The 20,927-nt window shown below is 38.8% G+C and overlaps 3 protein-coding genes across 7 annotated transcripts in view; 2 read left to right on the top strand and 1 right to left on the bottom strand.

The window, feature by feature from the left end:
* LOC106131594 (LIM domain only protein 7) overlaps positions 1-6,046 on the top strand; it is a 146,557-nt gene extending 140,511 nt beyond the window's left edge. For 4 of the 5 annotated variants that reach the window (XM_013330736.2, XM_013330739.2, XM_013330740.2 and 1 more), the window contains 7 exons: positions 821-877; positions 1,302-1,768; positions 2,082-2,205; positions 2,557-2,664; positions 3,735-3,853; positions 4,708-4,847; positions 5,269-6,046. In XM_013330736.2, the coding sequence (XP_013186190.2) occupies positions 821-877; positions 1,302-1,768; positions 2,082-2,205; positions 2,557-2,664; positions 3,735-3,853; positions 4,708-4,847; positions 5,269-5,456 (1,203 nt within the window). In that variant the 3' untranslated portion in view covers positions 5,457-6,046. The remainder of the gene's footprint in view (positions 1-820; positions 878-1,301; positions 1,769-2,081; positions 2,206-2,556; positions 2,665-3,734; positions 3,854-4,707; positions 4,848-5,268) is intronic. The other variant, XM_060950073.1, reaches the window with a different exon arrangement.
* A 4,961-nt stretch (positions 6,047-11,007) lies between these two features.
* On the top strand, positions 11,008-13,983 carry LOC106131455 (transient receptor potential channel pyrexia). The gene has a single exon (XM_013330567.2). It carries the CDS (start codon positions 11,008-11,010, stop codon positions 13,936-13,938), a length of 2,931 nt encoding a protein of 976 aa, XP_013186021.1. The 3' UTR covers positions 13,939-13,983.
* A 541-nt stretch (positions 13,984-14,524) lies between these two features.
* LOC106131454 (protein unc-79 homolog) overlaps positions 14,525-20,927 on the bottom strand; it is a 50,856-nt gene continuing 44,453 nt past the window's right edge. Inside the window, exons 52-59 of the mRNA XM_060950044.1 lie at positions 20,480-20,692; positions 19,777-20,005; positions 19,227-19,399; positions 18,785-18,972; positions 18,001-18,145; positions 16,821-17,045; positions 16,107-16,229; positions 14,525-15,755 (exon numbers count right to left, since the gene is read on the bottom strand). Coding sequence (XP_060806027.1) covers positions 15,498-15,755; positions 16,107-16,229; positions 16,821-17,045; positions 18,001-18,145; positions 18,785-18,972; positions 19,227-19,399; positions 19,777-20,005; positions 20,480-20,692 — 1,554 coding nt within the window. The 3' untranslated portion in view covers positions 14,525-15,497. The remainder of the gene's footprint in view (positions 15,756-16,106; positions 16,230-16,820; positions 17,046-18,000; positions 18,146-18,784; positions 18,973-19,226; positions 19,400-19,776; positions 20,006-20,479; positions 20,693-20,927) is intronic.

The raw sequence follows: 20,927 nt of genomic DNA, 5'->3' as shown, positions 1-20,927 counted from the left end.
CACATTATAATTTTTCATAGTAAAATGTCTAATATTGTACATATTTTCGTAGTACCACAATTCAATCAGTAGGAAGATAATGTACTTGACAATGTTATAAAATTATTTTACTCTCTCCTCTTTTTAATTAATTAAAAAAAACTACAAGGTTCATCAACCGAAAGTTAACTTTCATTTAATAGTATGTGTTGTTTAATATAATATATTATTTTAAACATGGATTGTGGTGCAAAGGTAGTTTTGTATGTAATGCCGCTATAACAAACCTGCTTTTTAATGCTTTTATTGTATAAATTATCATTATTATATGCGTACAGATAGAGGTATGTAAGATAAACAAGAATCATTTCGTGATTTCGTACAGAAGATAATTGATTAGGAATGCAATACTTAATTATTATTTATGTTATTTTTTTCCAAAAATAAATATTTATGTTATAAATTATTGCTTTTTATTTATATGCTCCAGCACCTTGTAGGATTGCACTTGCATGTTCGTAACTGCACATTGCTATATTTTTCTATTTGCATCTTAGAAAAATTTTTAATCGGATTCTGTGTGCAATTTTTTTTTTTTATGTTTAATTTCAAGTTCTTACTGTAGTTTTGAGCGATGCTAATTTGTTTTAATGAACCATAATAAAGTCACTATTACGCTAAATAATTTATTATTAGCAACAAGATAAACGTCATCAATCAAAATTTTATCTGTAACGTTTAGAGTGTCAGTATTATGGTTGAGGAGCGGTCCGTCAAACGTCCGCCATTTTGTTGTGTGTGTAAATAACTTTTCACAAGATGGCCGCGGTGTAACTTTCAGACGCGTCTCACTAACGAGGATTGGCCGGATGGGCACGTTGACGATGCTCATACAAAGGTGAATCATTTTTACACTGAACATTTTTATGGTATCTTTTGATTGATATGGTCCTTAGTGGTAAACTGTTCAGTTCACCAAAATTCATGAAGACATTTCATACCAATGACTCTCATATAATTATTTATTGTAAATGAACGAATAATACACAAAAAGGCAGAAGATCAGGTCAGATGTTCATTAATGGATCCATATCAATTAATAGGCCAAGTTTGGGTCGTCCATCAAAATAACCTATTGTGTGATCGTAATAATTAATTGTCTTTGATTGGCGATGGAGTCCCAGTTTTAACATTCCATAAAACATCATTGATAAAACATTAATGCACGTCAGCTTTGCACTAACACTTGTCACTAAAATGTTACAACTAACCTACCAACAAGCAAATAACAAGTAATAATCTGTAACCAATCCTAAAAATAGGAAGTACTTCGTTTCGAAAGAGAGCTGTTGCAATTGGAACAAGAGGAACTGAGGAGGCAAAGGGAAAATCTGTTAAGAGATCAGAACAGGATAATACAGAAGTCAGTTCAAGACGTGTCTTCTGTGCCGAGTACACCAGAGAAACCTCCATTGAGCAGCAGGCCTTCAAAACCAAACCAGAACTACAGACATTCGATGCCAAACTTGTTGCTAAACGAAACATATACAGTTGCACCAGTCGTTCCAGAAAGGCCTGTATTTGATGAGAATTTGAAACGAAAGCCGTTTGTCTCTGAAGAGCATATTCAAAGGCATTTTGGAGTAGAAGAGAGCAGGAAGGTGTTGTATGAAGATCGGAAGACAGCGGAGGCGGTGAAAAGGCCAGTTCCATCTGTGAGGCCCCAGCAACCTATTCTGCCGCCGAAGCCGAAGACCCGAGAATCCATAGAGAGGGAAATTACTATGAGGTGAGTCCTTTTCTATTTCTCTTGTAGATTGGTTTCTTGAAAAGAATACACAATCATTATCGTAATTCTAGTCAACAATCATCCTTTTGGCATTAGTTCAAATTAAATCCTCACCTCTCTTGGAAAGACCCAAGGGTCTACTTATGTTCTAGTACTATAAGTAGACCTTGGAAATAATTTGTTTTTATCACCAGTTTTTAGTCGTAAGATATTTTTTGTAATGATTTTTAAAAGGTTCTTACAAAAACAAGACAATCTACAAAAAGCTCAATTATTCAATTTTTTAAAATCGTTTTTTCAATCATTTTTCCAGAAGCAGTCGAGTACCGTCAGCTGTGGAATACGTGAACGTGGACAGAACAGCTGTACAACTCCGACAGAAGCCTGTCGTCAATGGGAACACGCAATACCAGTCCATGACGAGGCATACGCTGCAGGTAAATCACGAAACACGATTTAGATTTTTGTGATTCAATTGATGACCCATCGAAATTCTATCCTGAGTATTTAAAAAAACGTAACGCAATCGTGGTCTCATCCAAGTTAGGTTCACCTAGAACTTCTCATGCACAAGATAACGAAGATCAGACGAGTTCGTTATGTCTTCCATACTCTGTCCAGGATCATGACCATGAGCTGACAAATCTTGGGTTGGTCTATTCAGGGAGAATGCGCCAAACACCAAATGATGATTTATAAACGCAACATGAAGATAACCTCACACAATAGAAGTCAGAATTAAAGATTAACCGGAGTATCTATCAACAGTTTTTAATAACACATTTCAGGCACTGAGTGCTGCGCCGACGCCGAAGTTGATCTCCAACAATGACTGGATGCAGTCGCGGAATAGAAAACCAGCTAACTATAACTACAACCAACACTGGTTGATACAGGTGAATATTCTTAAGATTAATTTACTCTCAGGAGAGTAATTTTTTTTTTAAATCAAGTCTTATTTTTCTTAGCGTTTGTCCCTACACCAAAGAGTTATAGAGCAGGGTCTTACTTCCTGGGGCTGCTACGATCCAGATCATCCAGAAATCAATTCAAATAGCATAATGATAGTCGAAGGAAAGGTCAAATCATAAGTCAAATTCGCTCCACGAAAGATGTCCATACATACATATGGTCACGTCCATATCCCATGCGGGGTAGACAGAGCCAACAGTCTTGGAGACTAAATGGCCACGTTCAGTTATTTGGCTTAATGATAGAATTGAGATTCAAATAGTGACAGGTTGCTAGCCCATCGCCTAAAAGAAGAATCCCAAGTTTATAAGCATATCCCTTAGTCGCCTTTTACGACATCCATGGGAAAGAGATGGAGTGGTCCTATTCTTTTTTGTATTGGTTCCGGGAACCACACGGCACGGCACGGCAAAGATGTCCATAGAGAAATGTAATCAGAATGGATTATGATTAAACTGTCACTTAATTTATCAGTTGCCTGTTTTACAGTCATAACTTTTTTCTAAAGTAAGAGCGTCGATGGTCGAATCGGTAAGGTGCCCGGTGAAAATGCGTGACGCGCTACCGCGCGTCAGGCACAGGTTCAAATCCCACCACGGCCATGTACCAATGAGTATTTTCGAAGTGATGCACTAATGTAAACTAAGTTCTAACTGATGCTCTTACGGTAAAGAAAAACATCGTGAGGTAACCTGCACATTCAGGCAACTACTAGACAACTATCAAATACGGGTAAGGTTCCCCTGCAAAGGTTGCGGAGGTCAAACGGGAGTCGCTTCGTGTAAAACCCTGACTCACCCAATCTAGGATCTGTGGTAAAAGGTGCATAGTGGTGAGAATGCAAACGGGACAAAAGCCAGGAGGAAGAAGAACTATATTCTAAGCTTAATAAATGTAATTCCCAATTATTAGAGAGAGGAAATAAATTAAGTAATACATTTTTCACTTTTGGAACTTTTCAGACAAGTACATACAAATTATTATGTGGTTTCAGGAAGCGGAACAAAGGCGGATAGACGAACAGAGAAGCAAATTGAGGGCGGCACAGCGTCACTCCTACCACCAAGACATGCCCTCGGCAAATCTACACACCATGCTTCCCCTCAGCACGAGGTGAGAAACCGGTTTAGAGTAAGCTGGACCTCTGAGTTTTGAACGGTGGCATCAGTACCTGTTTAGACCACTGCTATTCTATCACCTAAATTTATATTATGTAGGTATGTATCATATATCATCTATTAATCACATACGCGGTGTTGACACTTGCTCGCGAAAGATACGCAGTGTTGTTATTTGGCGATTTCTGGCTTCCGGCTGGTCGAAATGAACTCGTTTCAAGTCGGTGGCAGCCTATCAAGATTTTGCGTGAATTGCCCACGAAAACTTAAAATGGCTACATTTGTCATATACGCGGAATTATCCAATGCTAGTTACGCGGATTTGAACTATCCCCGACGATATGTCGTTGTGGTTTAGAGATATGAAATTTAATACTTATAACCTACAAATTTCATATTGCCTTAAGTGATCTTGGGTTGCACAAAGAGAGGATTTTCGGTAGTACCTCCTAGTAGGAACGAAACTTTTCCCTGCGAGGCTCCGTGGTTTTTAACTGTCAGAATAATCTTGCGATATTAAACTTCATACATACACATGGTCACGTCTATATCCCTTGTGGGGTAAACAGAGCCAACAGCCTTGAAAAGACTGATAGGCCACGTTCAGCTATTTGGCCTAATGATAGAATTGTGATTCAAATAGTAACAGGTTGCTGACCCATCGCCTAAAAGAATACCAAGTTTGTATCCCTATCCCTTAGTCGCCTTTTTTAATGGGAAAGAGATGGAGTGGAACTATTCTTTTTTTGTACTGGTGTCAGGAACCATTCGGCACTTAAAACTACGATCACTTATAAAGCAAAAATTTATGATAATTATTTTATTTTCAAAGTTTTCCACAATTTTCAGCCAACAACATTTACCAGCTGATTTCAAGCGTCCCCTCCGCCCAGAGCCGCAGCCTCGACATGAGCAGGCCGAGTCCCGGGAAGAGAAACTGCTTAGTGTCAGCGGGAAGAAGAAGTGCTCCCATTGTGGGGAGGAACTTGGTAAGATAAACCTGAAGACGAGGCTGCGCTTGCGCACATGGTCTTAAATTAATAAACAGACTCGCTTTCCCATTTGTAAATTAGTATGTTAATGGAAGCATGGCAGGAAAAGTTTTCTGAACTTTTGTAGATTTCAGTCGACAAGACCTTTAATATCCGAAACATTCGTCGACAGACTCCTACTTTAACAATTATTTTTATTTTTATCGTCGACTGAAAACGAATCGCTTAAAGATGAATTTTCCTATTGTTATTAATTAAAAATTATAATATTTTTAATCATTTAAAAATTACAAAATTTTTAATTATTTAATAATTGTTAAATTTTTAATAAAATACGTGTGAAATTAGAATTTAATAAAATTACCGATCCTTCGGTATACCTACATACGAGTATAAACAATTCTCCAACTATTATCAGGTCGTGGCGCAGCAATGATCATCGAATCCCTGTCCCTCTGCTACCACGTTTGGTGTTTCACATGCGCAGTCTGCGGCACCAGGCTCGGGGACGGCCGCGCGGGCGCCGACGTGCGCGTGCGCGGCCGGCGGCTGCACTGCCACCACTGCTACTCGAGCGACGACGGGCGAAAGTTTTCATGTGTATAGATGGCGCCACGAGGGTTCCAAATTTGAAATGTAGCGCGCATACAAATGTGTGTTTGTGATCCGAAAAATTCAATATTGGAAATGACTTTTCGATCGGCTATTGTCATCGTGTAAAAACTGTCTCGATATACACTTTTCAGTTATTATATGATTTGGGATAGCAATACTGAGCAGTGTAGAGTTAAAAGTTAAGCATTGCAAGTGATTTATTTCGTGATGGGACATGGTTATTATTAACTTGAATGTTTATTTCTGTACCTATAGCTACATGATCTTAAACACATACATAGGTTGATCTTATTTTATAAATTAAGAAACGTATGTCATCCAATGTTTATCATAGATGTTATTTCATTGAAGCGACTTCGCTATATCTATGAAAAATATGAGCAATGCGAGCGAATATTGACATAGGCGTGATAGTGTTCTACCACGCCGACTGTCAATAAGCGCACACGCAATCATAAAGACGTCTGGGCGACTCAGCTAGTACTGAGTCCGCTATTGCACGCTTTCGTATCCACTATAAAACACCTATTTTTTTATTTACACTATGGGACTGGCCGCTTAGCTGTCAAATCGTATTTAATTTTTAAAAAAATGTTGGAATAGAATTCTCTTTTTCGTATTTTATTTTTCAGAACATTATTTCAGGTTCTGATTATGTTTATTGGTGTTGGTAACAACAGTTCTTTACAGTATTAAGATACGTTTTCAGTTTCTACTTTAGTTTTGTGCCATGTCGTAACATTGTTTTTGTTTTTCATTAAATAATAACATTAAAGTACATAATTGTCTACTTATTACCGTTTAAAGAATTTAAATACATACACGTTCCAAAATTTGTAATTATTATATTCTGGTTCACGTGAATATTGTATTTTCGAATAAAAATTGTAATATTTTGTAAATAGGTTTTTAATTTATACCTTAGTGTGTCTTAATGTTTAGCTTTAATAGTTAGTACTTTAGCGTAAACGAAACATTTAATCCAAAAATGTATCATTTAAAATAACGTTTGTGTAAATCTTTAAATCAGAGTTTTATTTTGTATTTTTACATCACTGTAAACATTATATTTTATCGTGTGGATATTCTTCTTGAGAACTTATTATTCTGTCAATATCTGAGGGATTTGTGACTCTCACAGACTTTCTTTGAACAACGTGTACATTATTATATGTTTTAAGTGATTCACACTGTGTAACAATAAACATTTCAACCTTTTAATTGCTTTTTTCTTCATTATTTGATCTGCCCTTTTTTATTAAGAAAAAAACAGTGATTTCTCAAACCAAAATGAACTAAACGAAATAGATTTTACAGTTGGTAAAAAAGGAAACCTAATTTTTTTTCAGTTTTTATTTATGTGAATCATTGTCAACGTACTCAGTGGACTAGTAGTTAATAGGCGGGTTCGATACCATGCTTTTGTATTCTTTATATGTGCTTTCGATTTTTATCAGATTTAAAAAAAGGAGGGTATTATAGACCTGTGGGAACGCTGCGGTGAGACTCCGATCGACCAGCAGATCAAACGCCGCAAATGGAACTGGATCGGCCACACGCTCCGAAGGGACCCCGAACACATACCGAGGCAAGCCCTAGACTGAAATCCCCAAGGAAAGCGTAAACGTGGCCGCCCTAAACAGACCTGGCGGCGGACAATCATCGCAGAGGTGAAGAATATAGGGAAGACTTGGAGCGAAATAAAACGCGAAGCTCAAGACCGAGCGGGATGGCGACGCACTGTGGATGCCCTCTGCCCCAGCTAGGGGACATAGGACCTTAAGTCAAGTAAGTCAACTATTAGATTATTCTCAAGACGACTCGTCCACAGTAAAAGAAGTCCATTCTGTTGACGAATCATTCTTTGATAAACATTTACAAAACCATGAAAAAGTAAATATCACTTATACCTATATTACATGTAGGTAGGTATAAGTGATTTATACTTATATTACATCTGTAGAAATTCCTTTATTTGACCGAAATTAACTCGGAAACATAATCTTAACAGTTTAAATCAATTGCCTACCTGATTAACGTCTATATATGTACCTACTACATATCGTAAGGAAATCCCCTGTTACCTGTTCATAAAGCAAGCGAGATGGCCACGTGGTATAGGTGTTCAGTTTCAGTTGAATCGCAAATGTTCACGTGCTGCGACCACAACAGCTGATCAACCTACGCCTATTAGCATTAGTTACTGAGGAAAAGACATTAAGACAGACAGTCTTGTTCCTGAATTACATCTATATAAGTACATCCACATTAATAATGAAGAGTATAAAAATATTGATAGGTAGATATTTTTGTGTGGTTCCCTGCACTAATACAAAAAAGAATTGGATCACTCCATCTCTTTCCCATGGATGTCGTAATGCGACTAAGGGATAGGGTTACAAACTTGGGATTCTTTTTTTTACGGCGATGGGCGAGCAACCTGTCACTATTTGAATCTCAATTGTATCTTTAAGCCAAATAGCTGAACGTGGCATATCAGTCTTTTCAAGACTGTTGGCTCGACGAAGATGTGATTATTATGTATGTAGATATGGAAATAAACGCCTCAGTCGTAGGTACTATAGATTTTCTTCTTGCAAAAAAAATATATAAGAGATCGTTATTATAACAGTAGATATAAAAACATGGTATTCTTCTTATTGAAATACTTATGATACTCTCAAAATATCATAATCGCGAAGTTATCTGCAAAATAAAACTTGAGTGAGAACACAGTCCAGGTTTTAGAAACTGAACAGGTTGATTAGTTACTTGTTATTCAGTCTAGATTCTAGAACATTCATTATCTAATCATACACAAATCCATTGTCACGAGATCGCCCTAGCCAATCGATCACCGTCAATGGCGAACGGAAGTCGATGTCCGCCATTGTTGATCCGAAGCACTTCCGGTCAGTTATGTACACCACCTCGACCATGGCCGTGGGAAACTTTAGGCCTTTTATTTTCAATACACACATAAATCATCAATCAATCAATGTATAATATCTTCCTTCTTGCGATAGTTCTGGTTAGATCCTCACGTTTCTGAAGAGGACCGAGGAGTGTGCTATTGACCATGATTCTGAATTGGGTGAGTCAGCTTTTTACACGAAGCGACTCCCGTCTGATCTCCGCAACCTGTGTAAGGGAACCTAACCCTCGTGAATAGCAACAACAAATTGGCCATGAGGTATAGTTACCATATATATTTAAATAGGTTTATGTAGGTATATTTACTTTATACGTACTGCGCCAACCGCCTTTCTATTTTAATATCCTCCCACCCTAAGGTTGACTGGAAGAGATTGCTGTAGCGATAAGTCTGCCTTTATACCTCATTACCTGTGTTTTTTTTTGTTTTTCTTTTTCTTATGGTGCAATAAAGAGTCTCTTCATCTGTCTACCATATGCTTAAATCTATTAAAAATGTTATATTCCTCCCACTTAATTCTAGTTATGTACAAGATTGCCTATTTCTTACTCAGTTGCTATAGACATACCTACGTATTTACTACAATGTTAAAGTTAGCTCCATGATCTACCTAATGTGAAAAAAGCACGTTCCACACATAAAAAAACACGGTAAGATAATTTTGTGAGTGTTTTGTATATACTTAGATAAAGACGAGATCTAAAACCATGTACCTACCAGCTGAATAAGAAATCTAGTTAATTTAAACTCAAAAGATAATGGAATCGAGTTTTTATAGAAATTTGTTACTCGCAAACGCAAATGATTCATAGAAAAACTTGATCCGGTTTCATTACGACGCACTGAGATGCAAAAAAAAGTTATACTTATGTATAATCTTACCTCAATTTGGTATATGATGATTCGTCATAATAATAGGTAGTTAAATAGTAGATCATAGTAGATTCTAACCTTACCTACTAAAGAAAAAGGGAGGTACTGGAAGATAGCGTACCGGTGCTTAAGTGCATTTCAAGCCTTCTCGTCTTAACTTACAACTGATATGGAAGAACTAACTTTTATTCGTGTATTTCTATCTATTATGTATGAATATAATGTTTATTAAAATGTATGTATATTTATGGGAGCTTATATAATATGTAAGCTTTAACGTTTATAAATAAAGATATAGCTTCAAGCTTCTTATTATCTTTTACTTCCTTAATGTATGCCGATTAATTGAAAGTATTTTCTTTTTGTGTATTAAGTTTTTATATTATATTTTGTTTTAAGCAATATAGTTTTAGTTACAACAAAAATTTTAGGTAAATTTGCTGTACCTAAAAGAGTAGATAAACCTAGTTATGGAGTTTTGATAGTGACCGTACTAGGTTAGGTAACTTTGCGTTATACTCACAGAAAATTAATAAAATAATTGAATAAGCATAAGCAATGCTTAATGTTTGAAAGGACCCAGCGAGTATTTTTACTCAATAAAGTTTAAAAATCTTTATTGGACTTTTATTACGAATGCGAAAGCCATTTTAACATTGTCATTCCGCCAATTCGTTGGCGCACAAACCTTCATCCATACAAGCGTCTTTATATACATTTATATACATACAAATATTTTCGACATATTTAGTTAAATTATTCGTACGGAAAAAAAACAATACAGGGATAACAAAGGTAATAGGTGCGTAACAGAAGTGTGCGCATATATAGGGTATCCTATAGGGTTAATCGCATAAATAGAAATGGCGCCAAAAATGCTTGTAATTAAATCAAATGGGACCCAATATGAACTTTACCACTTCACATTCTCAAGGTTAGGTAAGCAACCAGCACTAAGTGGCTGAAAAGTGTGGATATGATTTTATGGTGGATCCTGACTTGTCTGTCTGAGCCAATAACTCGTAAGGGAAATCCTTAAATGGAAATGATTATGAATAATATCTGTCATTTAAATTGAATCAGGAGCAGATCATCCCAATTCCTAATGGGAATGAGGATGTTAAATACTTTATTAAAAGTATTTGTGTGTACAACACAATTATAAAAAGACTGTCGTTCTAATTATTCACATCCCTGTAGCGTCATTAAAATAGATCTTTTCTAATCTTAGTTAAACAGACAAGTAGGTAAATCAGATTTATAGTTTATTTTTCCTTTCCGGTATTTCTGCTCATTAAACGACTTTATCTTCGCATTTAACTCGCTGGCAAAGTATCATTGTCTTTATAGATATCATCTTTTTTATGCTAATACACAATTAACTTCATCGCAGCCAACAAAGGTCTTGTTATATTGAATCAGTTCTTGTAAATGATATAACGACAATACCTACTGTTTGTAAACAAATAACCCTTGCGGTTTTGTCTCAACGTAATATACAAGAATACAAATACCAAACACAGGTACCTACAAGAAATAAAACAATTGCCGATTACACGCTTTAATTCGATTCAATCAGTCGGTCAACAGTGGCGGGTCAGATCGTTGGGACTAAAAATAGATGAAAAAAATTGCAATAGTGTGAGGATAGCTTTATGGCAGAAGGTACGTGGTCCATCTCAGGCGCAATTGGCTCACAATAGCCTGGACGGCCAGTGTCGCGCCGCCGCCCGCATGCCCACGACGCGCCGCCTACTCTCCTCGCGGTGGTTCCGTACGCGCCGCTCCCCAAACCCTGAAGAGCTCGATGACGTCCGACCCAGGACCCTCCCCAGGAGCGACATGGACCGCAGACCACGAGTCTCCCGAGTCCTCAGCTCCCCGGCGAGAACACAACACCAATCACATCCACCCCTCGATGAAGAATCACTCGAGAGGGCCTACCCTTCCATGGGCCACCTCGAGTACGTCCTCGCCGGATCTTCGCCACCGGCAGAAAGCGCCCCTAATATGTACGACAGCTTCGAAGAACCACCTTTGGATCTAACTGCGCATATTTGCAGCGACTCCTTACGTCAAAGTGCGCATGAACAGATGAGAGCGGTCGGAGGAAGGTTGCGGCTACTTGACGAATTGGAATCTGGTGTACTAACGGTGGAATCTGCTTCGGAAACGTTCTCAACTGCTTCGGAAGCCGAAAAGAATGTGTGTTTATTCTGGGCGGCGTTCCTCAAGCTCGCTAATTGGTTGCCGCCGCTGGTCGAGGCTGGCGCTAACCCGCTATATTACGACACCTTGGGACTCTCCCCCCTTCATGTCGCAGCGTTCAGCGGATCTACGGAATGTGCAAATTATCTACTATCCTGCGAAGTTGACCCCAATTACATGCCAAGATGTTTCGCGCCACTCCATTGCGCCGCTTTCGGTAATTCCGTGCAAGTAGCTAATTTGCTAATCAGCCGCGGTGCGTCAGTCCACGCTGCGGTTAAATACGTCAATTGTGAAGGAGGTTTGCTACACTGTGCGGTCAGAGCCAACTCGGTAGAATGTTTGAAGCTGTTTATATCGCATGGTGTCGATGTGAATCAAATTGAATCGGGTGGTACCAATGCTATACACCTAGCTGCTGATTTGGGAATGATTCAATGTTTGACAATACTTCTGGAGACGCCCGGTGCTGACCCTAATGTGCGAACGAGAGTCGGAGATAGAGAATCGACGGCGTTACATTTGGCGGCTGATGGTGGTTTTATAGAATGCGTGGATTTACTTCTCACAAAAGGCGCTGATGCCAGTTTAAAAAACCACCGCGGTTTCACGGCTTTACATTTGGCTGCCCGATCGGCAAGTTTAGAATGTGTGGAATCTTTGCTAAGAAAAGGGAATGCCAACCCTAACTCTATGGATTTTGATATGAGAACTCCGCTTCATGCTGCTATTGGAAAATCTGACAGTGCGTGCGATATTATAGAAACTTTGATCAGTTGGGGAGCGAATGTAAATCAAAAGGATGAATATGGCTTTACACCGCTGCACTTGGCTGCACTTGACGGGCTATCTGCGTGCGTCGAGACATTAATCTATCACGGCGCTGACGTAACCACGAGGTCTAAGAAAGGAAATTCTGCACTTAATGTAATCGCTCGAAAGACACCTGCATCTCTTGCGATGATAACGCGGAAGTTGGACTGCGCCATCACACTCCACCATTCCCAAAGCAGCAATAGAGAAGTCGAGTTGGAACTAGACTTCAGAAGCATTCTACAACATTGCTATCCTCGAGAAATAAGTTATCTCAACACGTTTGTGGATGAAGGGCAAAAAGAGGTACTTCTGCATCCATTATGTTCAGCGTTTCTTTACATAAAATGGGAGAAGATACGTAAATATTACGTGGCCAGATTATTCTTGAGTTTCATATTCGTTCTTTGTCTCACACTGTACGTTTTGACAGCCCTCGCGCACAATTGTTATAATGGAAGCAAGGATATGGAAGAGACGATACAGGAGCAAGAACTATGCCAAAAGCAATCTATTCTAGGAGATTTGTTGAGAAAAAATCCGTTTGTTATTGAAATGCAATGGTGGGTGTTAGCCGGCATCACGATATTTGAGATCTTCAGGAAAGTTTACGGCATCGCCGGTTACTCTACAGTCAAACAATATCTGATGCAATGTGAGAACATTATCGAATGGTTCGTCATTGTGAGCGTGTTCCTCATTTCCTACATTTACACAAACATAACGTACACTTGGCAGAACCACGTGGGAGCGTTCGCTGTGCTGGCTGGTTGGACAAACTTGATGATGATGATTGGCCAACTCCCGGTCTTCGGCACCTACGTGGCTATGTATCAAAAAGTGCAAAAGGAATTCGCAAAGTTACTAATGGCCTACTCTTGCATATTAATCGGTTTCACAATAAGTTTCTGCGTCATATTTCCTGATTCGTCATCGTTCGCAAATCCATTCATGGGTTTTATAACTGTATTGACAATGATGATTGGAGAGTTGAACTTGGATTTGCTATTGAATGAGCCGGATGGCAACGATCCGCCGGTGCTATTGGAATTCTCCGCGCAGATAACGTACGTGCTATTCTTGATGTTCGTCACCGTCGTGCTCATGAACCTGCTGGTCGGCATCGCTGTCCATGACATTCAAGGCCTAAGAAAGACCGCAGGCTTGTCCAAGTTAGTTCGACAGACTAAATTGATTTCGTACATGGAAATGGCTTTGTTCAATGGATATTTACCGAAATGTCTCTTGAAAATACTGCACTCATCGGCTCTCGTTTCACCCCAAGCGTACAGAGTAGTATTGAGTGTGAAACCTTTGAATCCGAGCGAGAAACGGCTGCCGAGAGATATAATGATGGCGGCATACGACATAGCGAAGATGAGGAAACAGTACGGGCACACGATATCGTCGAGCGGCTCAACAACGGGGGCGTACTCTTGTTTTAAAAAGTATGAGAACAATAACGACTCCAGCTACCGGGAGTACGGCTATTCGTCTGGGCTGGGCAGTTTGCAAGTGAGATTGGACGAGACGTCTGAAAACGTGCGCCAGTTGACTCAGGAAGTGAGGGAATTAAAGAAGCTAATAAGCGCCCAGCAGCTCGTGATCCAACAAGCCCTGGCCGGCGCGATGGACAACCGTTGATGATATAATGGCCGGCGGAGTCATTTAGTTTCAATGCCAGCGGTACACAAGTCAATAAACTACAGCAAACGTGCATTGTCCAACATTTGTACTGGTTAGGCCCATTGTGGCTAGCGGACTTAAAATTCTGAGCGGTGATATTTTTTTGCTTTACGTTTATAACGTTAGTTGTAAGTCTAGGGGAGGTAAATAAATCATTATTGTTAGAATTTATTTAGTTACGCAGAACGTAAAGATGCTGTGATTGTCAAGTTATAGCCACTGTATTTAAAAATGTGAGAATAAAATTAATTTTGTAAATAATCATGTTATTTCATTGACTGACGATTCTGACCTCCTAAAAAGATATCTATATAGTGTAAGTCAAACAAAATTGTACAATAAAATGCATTTATTCTTAAAAGAACAACATTATACTTATCTAATAAACATTTAATAAACAATACAAAAACATTTGACACTTTTCAAATCACAGAGAATTATAGAATAGTAATCTCGTATTTTCTTTTGGAAATTGTCATGAGAATGAGTATAAAAAAATAACATATAATATAATTTTTTTTATTTCGTTAGAAGGAAATTTATTTCGCAATTTATCACACTGAATTTGTAAATACTATACAACAACAGTTAATTTCACAATGTCTACTTATTATATTTTCCTATCTCAAAAATTCTTGGCACATTTAATTTACTATTAATAATTTTTTAATTTTAGAACACTAGTAAGTTACGTTACAATGTTAGACCATATTTTAGGTATTCCTTTATACTAAAGGTACAGTATCGGCCATCTTTAAATAAAATTTCTTAAATGTGTGCGTTATTACACACAATTTTTTTTTTATCTTTACTATGGACCTATCCCGGTTTCGCTCGGGTAGTATTTATACATATAAATCTTCCTCTTGAATCACTTTAGCCAATACAACTTTGGCATAATAGCCCAGAAATTCCTATAAGGGCAGCGCTGAGGCATGAGTTTTTTGCTTACTGTGCTCGTATTTGATTAAGAACCCTATTCGGCTTTGGATCTAAGACATTTTTACATAAAGTGAAAAGTATGAGACTGCAATTTTAACTGCACCTTCTAAGCTAAACGTTGTTTTTTGGGCGCCGTAGCTTCGCAATGGGGTGCTACACAATGTGTCAGGTTGTAACTCTCACTGTGTTTATATTATAGATGGCGCTATTGTTACACACTTTAGAATTGATTTAACTTACAAACTAGCTAACAGATGGCGCTTTCTTTCAATATTTTTATTTTAAGACCTTTTAGATAAAACAGAAGGTAGACTGCAATTCTGACTAAACCATCTTAGCTAAAAGTAAATGTAGTCTTTTATGTGCTCAATACGCAGTACCACTAGTGACTAGGGCGTTTAACAATCTAATTCGTAACTTTTATTTCCAACAGATGGCGTTATTATTCAAAATCTTCTTTATACCATGGATCTAGGCCTTACATACATATAATCACGTGTACATCTTTTGCGGGGTAAACCGAGCCAATAGTCTTCAAAATACTGGTAGGCCACGCTCATGCGCCGTTTGCCTTCTTATATAAAATAGAAGGTATGAGGCTGCAGTTCCAGCTGCGCCATTTTAGCCAGCAAGCGGTGCAGCCGGCGGTGCGCGCGCGCCGCCGTGCCGCTGGTGACGCCGGCGCTGGGCGCGGCGCGCGCCCCGCCCAGCGCCCCCCCGGCCCCCGCGCCCGCCCCCGCGCCCCCGCCCGCCGCGTGCTGCGCGTAGTTCCGCACCGCCTCGGGCTTCACCTCGCGACACGCGTCCAAACGTTGTTGCACGTGACGAGGCATCTGTTCATGATATGCTTTAAAACATAGACGAAGAAAAAGAGACGGACGGAAAGTGGCGTGATAAAAAAGTGAAGCATCGTAATGGAATTATTGTACGCATGTGTGACAGAAAACTTAATCATTTCGTGTTATTTCCTGAGATAATTTATGACGCAATAGCGACCGACTGTCACACCGTTGGTGTCACATTTAGTAGTATAGTAAAACTCCGTTTATCTCTTTTTCTAAGTCTTTCATTTAAATATCTTACTGTTTGAAGTATCTTACTTTTGTTGTGATCTTTTTTTCACTCTCTCATTTATTCATTTCATTACAGCTAATAAAAATAATAGACATTAATAGCATACTCACGTTAAACAAAGGCGAATGCAGAATAGGTATCCACAACGGCAATAGTTTGTTGAGCACCGTTGAATTGCATTCCAACAGCGACTCTAACAAACTCAGGAAATGTAGATTCACCGTCTCGGCCAACTGAAACAATTAACAAAAGCATTGCAACAATTATTAACTTCGAATACATATGTATTACAGGAATCGTCATCATATTAGTCGTTAGACGTAACCGTGGCTAAGGTGTGGAATGAACTGCCTTCCCGTTTATATTCCCTGCTGTCTATATTTCCCAACAATTAAGGTCCGCGAACAATTCGTGTTGTATTGAACTTAACCCACGCGAAGTGCTCTCAGTCCTCCAGCTTAGTTGAGCCGATTCGAAGATTCTCATTCGTTTAAAAAGACCATAAGAAAGATATACAAGAACTAACATGTAACATCTATATTTGTAAATTGACGTCCGATAAAAATGCTGCAGTGTAGTTTGTTTCGCCGCTTCTTTAACACATGCGCTTTGGAAGCGGTAGTAGTTATAATTAGATTTAAGTTATGTGACGTCAATAAGTGATACCTTGTATCCAATTTTGAAAATAAATCTATTCTATTCATGATGAAAAAATATAATACATCAACGAAATCTTTTCAAAGACCGTTAGCAATGAAGAAGACGACAAAGGCGAACGTGGATTGGACTTAGCTAAACATATCGAACCGTAGTATGACACTCACAATGTTGGAAGTGACGGTGACCTGCAGAATGCTAGGGACCAGTTTGCACCAGAAGTCCAGCAGGATGCACACGGTGGTGTTGTGGGGCTCGCTGCTGGGGGTGGCGGCGCTGGCGATCTCCTCCAGGTACAGCGTCCACAGGTGGCACAGGATGAACGCGTGGAACAGCGCGTTCATGCGCTGCGGGCCCGGCTTGCTTTGTTCAACGTACGAGGACATTATTGTCTGAAAGATAAGAACAATATTTTTGATGTACGTACGCATGCGTTTCAAAAATTTCACTAATATTGCCTCACTAGAGTTTTTTCGTAGCCTCGTCTGGTCGAATTTAGCGGTACATATCAGTATATAATCCTTGCGGGCTAAATGGGATTCTTCGTTTAGGCGTTGGGATAGCAAACTGTCACTGTCTTCTCAATTCTACCATTAAGCCTAACAGCTGAATTTAACCTATCAGTCTTTTAAGGCTGCTGCTCATGTTAAAAGGTAATGCACAAAACGCGTCCTTATCGCATTATGCAATTTCTTTCAGGCAACAATGTAATTTAAGTATGTAAATATATACATTACTATCTGTCTTGGAAAACGTTGTTTTGCCTTTTCATTATATTTCTAGTTAAAAAAAAAAATGTTAAGGATGTTAAGACAACCCTTAACACTAAGGGGTATAAAAAATAGATGTTGGCCGATTCTCAGACCTACTCAATATGCTCACAAAATGTGAATGTGTACATGAGAATCGATCATGCCGTTCCGGAGAAGTACAATACCGACTTTTTTAGGCACGAGAATTTTATATACAAGACATACAAACATGAAGGATGAGAATTAGCAAAAAAAACAAAAATATGATAATACTAAAAGAGCAATGTGATGTTCTACATACATATGGTCACGTCTATATCCCTTGCGGGGTAGACAGAGCCAACAGTCTTGAAAAGATCGAATGGCCACGTTCAGCTATTTGGCTCAATGATAGAATTGAGATTTAAATAGTAACAGGTTGCTAGCCCATCGCCTAGAAGAGAATCCCAAGTTTGTAAGCCTATCCCTTAGTCGCCTTTTACTACATCCATGGGAAAGAGATGGAGTGGTCCTATTCCGTTGCCGGGAACCACACGGCACCAATATTAAACAGAAACAGATGTACTAAGGATAACAATCAGGCGATGCGCCGAACCTGTATGTGGTCGGTGATGTGGCACGTGGCGTCCTGCGGCACGGGCTGCGGCAGCGGCAGCGGGCCGCGCGCGTTGCAGAGCGCGCCCATCACCAGCCACGACACCAGCCGCACGCGCGACACGCACTCGCACACCTCGCGGGAACTGCGCGCGGGCATTACAGGGCAATGTAGGGGGTTGATTGTGTATTCTATGTATATATACGTAGGTATATGTATGTATTTAAGTAATATATTTGACGTCAACCAATGTTGTTAAACCAAAAAATATGACAATTATTAAGTGATATTGAAATTTCCCATTATATATTAGCTATACCATTATATAACAAATTTAGAATAAGAATTCTAAATTTGAATAAGCTTTGCAAAAGTTGTTTCAATGAGGAAAATATGTAGGTGAGAAACGGGGACAAATTGATAGAAAAGGAAACTTGAAAATAAAAGGATTAAAACAAGTAAGAAAGAAAGAATATGATAAAAATTATACTTATAAAAAAGAACAAACAAATATGATAAATTTTTATTACAATTTGAATTGTCCACCATTTGTTCATAGTACATTCTTGTGTACGTTTGTAACATGAAAATTTTTGATCCGTTAGTCAGATTATGATAATATTTTTAAATATATGTGCATCAAAATCGGTTGAGCACTTTTTAAGATATTGACAGTTTTGCTAATTATGGTGTTCCCCAAGGACGTATTCTTGGACCTTACTGTTTGGATAGCAAAATAATCCTGTACCTAAACGATCCTTGCATCAGTCAGCTGAGATCTTACCCGGGTATAGAGCTCGTGAGCCACGGCATATGTCTAGCAGCTTGCCCGCGATCCTGTTTCCCTCTGTTGTGTTCTAACGCCAACTCCATAGCCACGTATTGTGCGATGCCACCTTTCACTATAGCGCCTAGAGTGTCTTCGTTGAGGCAGATGAGGTTTCTGTTCACGATGGATTTCGATACGGAACCCTGTGATAAGAGAAATAGAATATCAAGAAGTAAATTTGTGACAAAATTATGAACTTAAATTATGTTGTTTGTTTTACGCGGAACGCCCGCAGCTAATTAAAAATAGCGCTAATTGTGTGTTCTCGGGAGAAATCCTTATTAAGTCACCTACACCTATTTATTAGGTTTGGACTATTAGTTATTTGGTCAGTCAGTATTCTCTTTTATGAATTTGGATACAAAAGAAATAAACTTCCATATATATTAAAACTCACTTTGATCTTATTCAACAGGTGTGGATCCTGCAATAGATCCAGCATGTCAGGTAAATGGGGTCTCATACAATCTACGGCGCCACTGCCCAAGTCCCTCACTTCCCCGCCAGGTGGCGCTGCTAGTAGCTCGCCTGCGCTTAACTGCGGCGGCAAAAGGAGGGTGCAACCATGACCTGGACAAAAAGAAGAATTGTAAAAAAGACATACCTCTCCAGTTGGTATAAGTTGACAGCCAAACGTCATCCATATATCTCAGAAATTTACTGCGTAGCGTGTGTATGTGTGTAAACTATCTGTACGAATAGATTACTATAACGCAGTTAAATTTTTTTATCCCGTGCGCTAACATAAATCTATTGAATAAGTACTTTTAAGACTGGAAATTCGTCGGGTTACGATATTTAGGTGTTGATCTTAAACTTGTGAAAAATCTTCAAACAAGTCTAGGTTGGTATAAATGCCAAATTTAGGAGAACCTACAGAATGTTCTTAAATTCTGTTGACGTGTCTTTGTGCAAATTCGGGGGCTTTATGTGTACTTTTTACTTACCTTGTAGCACAAATTGTATGAGTATAAACAGGTTGTCGTCGGGCACCGTGGTCTTGGTCCTCAGCGCTTGCACCAGCTCGTACACCAACACTCTGCACACCAGCAGCTTGTCTCGGTCGCGACTGAACACCCGCACGCAGGCCATGCTCAGTTCTGATATCACCGATAATTTCACCACGAAATTCTGAATGCCGTAACTGATGATCTTCGATATCGGCTCGAGGATGCTCTGTTAGAAGTACAAAGGTAAAGTGAAAAGGTGTCTTAAATAATTTTGAGTTATGTACGTTGTTCTAACGTCGAAGGAAAATCTTGTGAGGCAACATATAGCCAACAAGATGTGTAACCATGATTCAATAAAGGCAACCTTTTTAAACTTTAAGATATTCGTACAAAATAAGCAAAATAACAAAATGAACAATCTGAAACAACAATGTAAAAATTCAACAACTTGAAGCTATTGAAGCAAGACGACATTTAATGACATTACAATCACAGTACATTTTCATTATTACCGAGCTGAAGAGAGTTATGAATATGGTTGATGAAGTGAAAGAAGTATGCAGAGATCGTGGCAAGTGGAAAGATGTAGTCTCTGCCTACCCCTCTAGGAAAAGGCGTGATTTTATGTAATGTAATGTACATTATAATTAAAATGGCATTATTTTTGTGAAATTAGTATGTTATCAAAATTCTTTCTTACTTTATGTTGCGCTGCGCACGGAATCTTCAAAGCGGCTGTGGCCACTCTCAACAGCGGAAGAACATCGTCTAATTGTGGCAACTGAAGGGCTGTACTACGAAACAGCGCTTCGAGCTGTTGAAGCAAAGCGACGCAAGCGCTGCTCGGCCCGAGAGCCTCGGGCGCAAGACATTCGAGGTACATCGCTATGTTGCCAGCGATCACTGTTATTTGCTGTAAAGAAATCGTCGATATTAACTGTGCCAAGATATGTTTAAGATTTAAGTGTTCCGTAAGACGTTCTTTTTGATGTCTTTACATGTCATAACATGTTTAAAATTGAACAGCTAATTAGTGCGAATGTATGCGTTAAAAATTTCATATTTTAGAAAGTTATGTAACCACATTAAAAATTTAGTTTTTTTAATAAAATTATAGGAATACACCTACTTAACCGAAAGTAAGTTTG

The sequence above is a fragment of the Amyelois transitella genome, chromosome 20 (assembly GCF_032362555.1).
Source record: "Amyelois transitella isolate CPQ chromosome 20, ilAmyTran1.1, whole genome shotgun sequence".
Classification (NCBI taxonomy): Eukaryota; Metazoa; Arthropoda; class Insecta; order Lepidoptera; family Pyralidae; genus Amyelois; species Amyelois transitella.
This window is presented reverse-complemented; position numbering and strand designations above follow the sequence as displayed.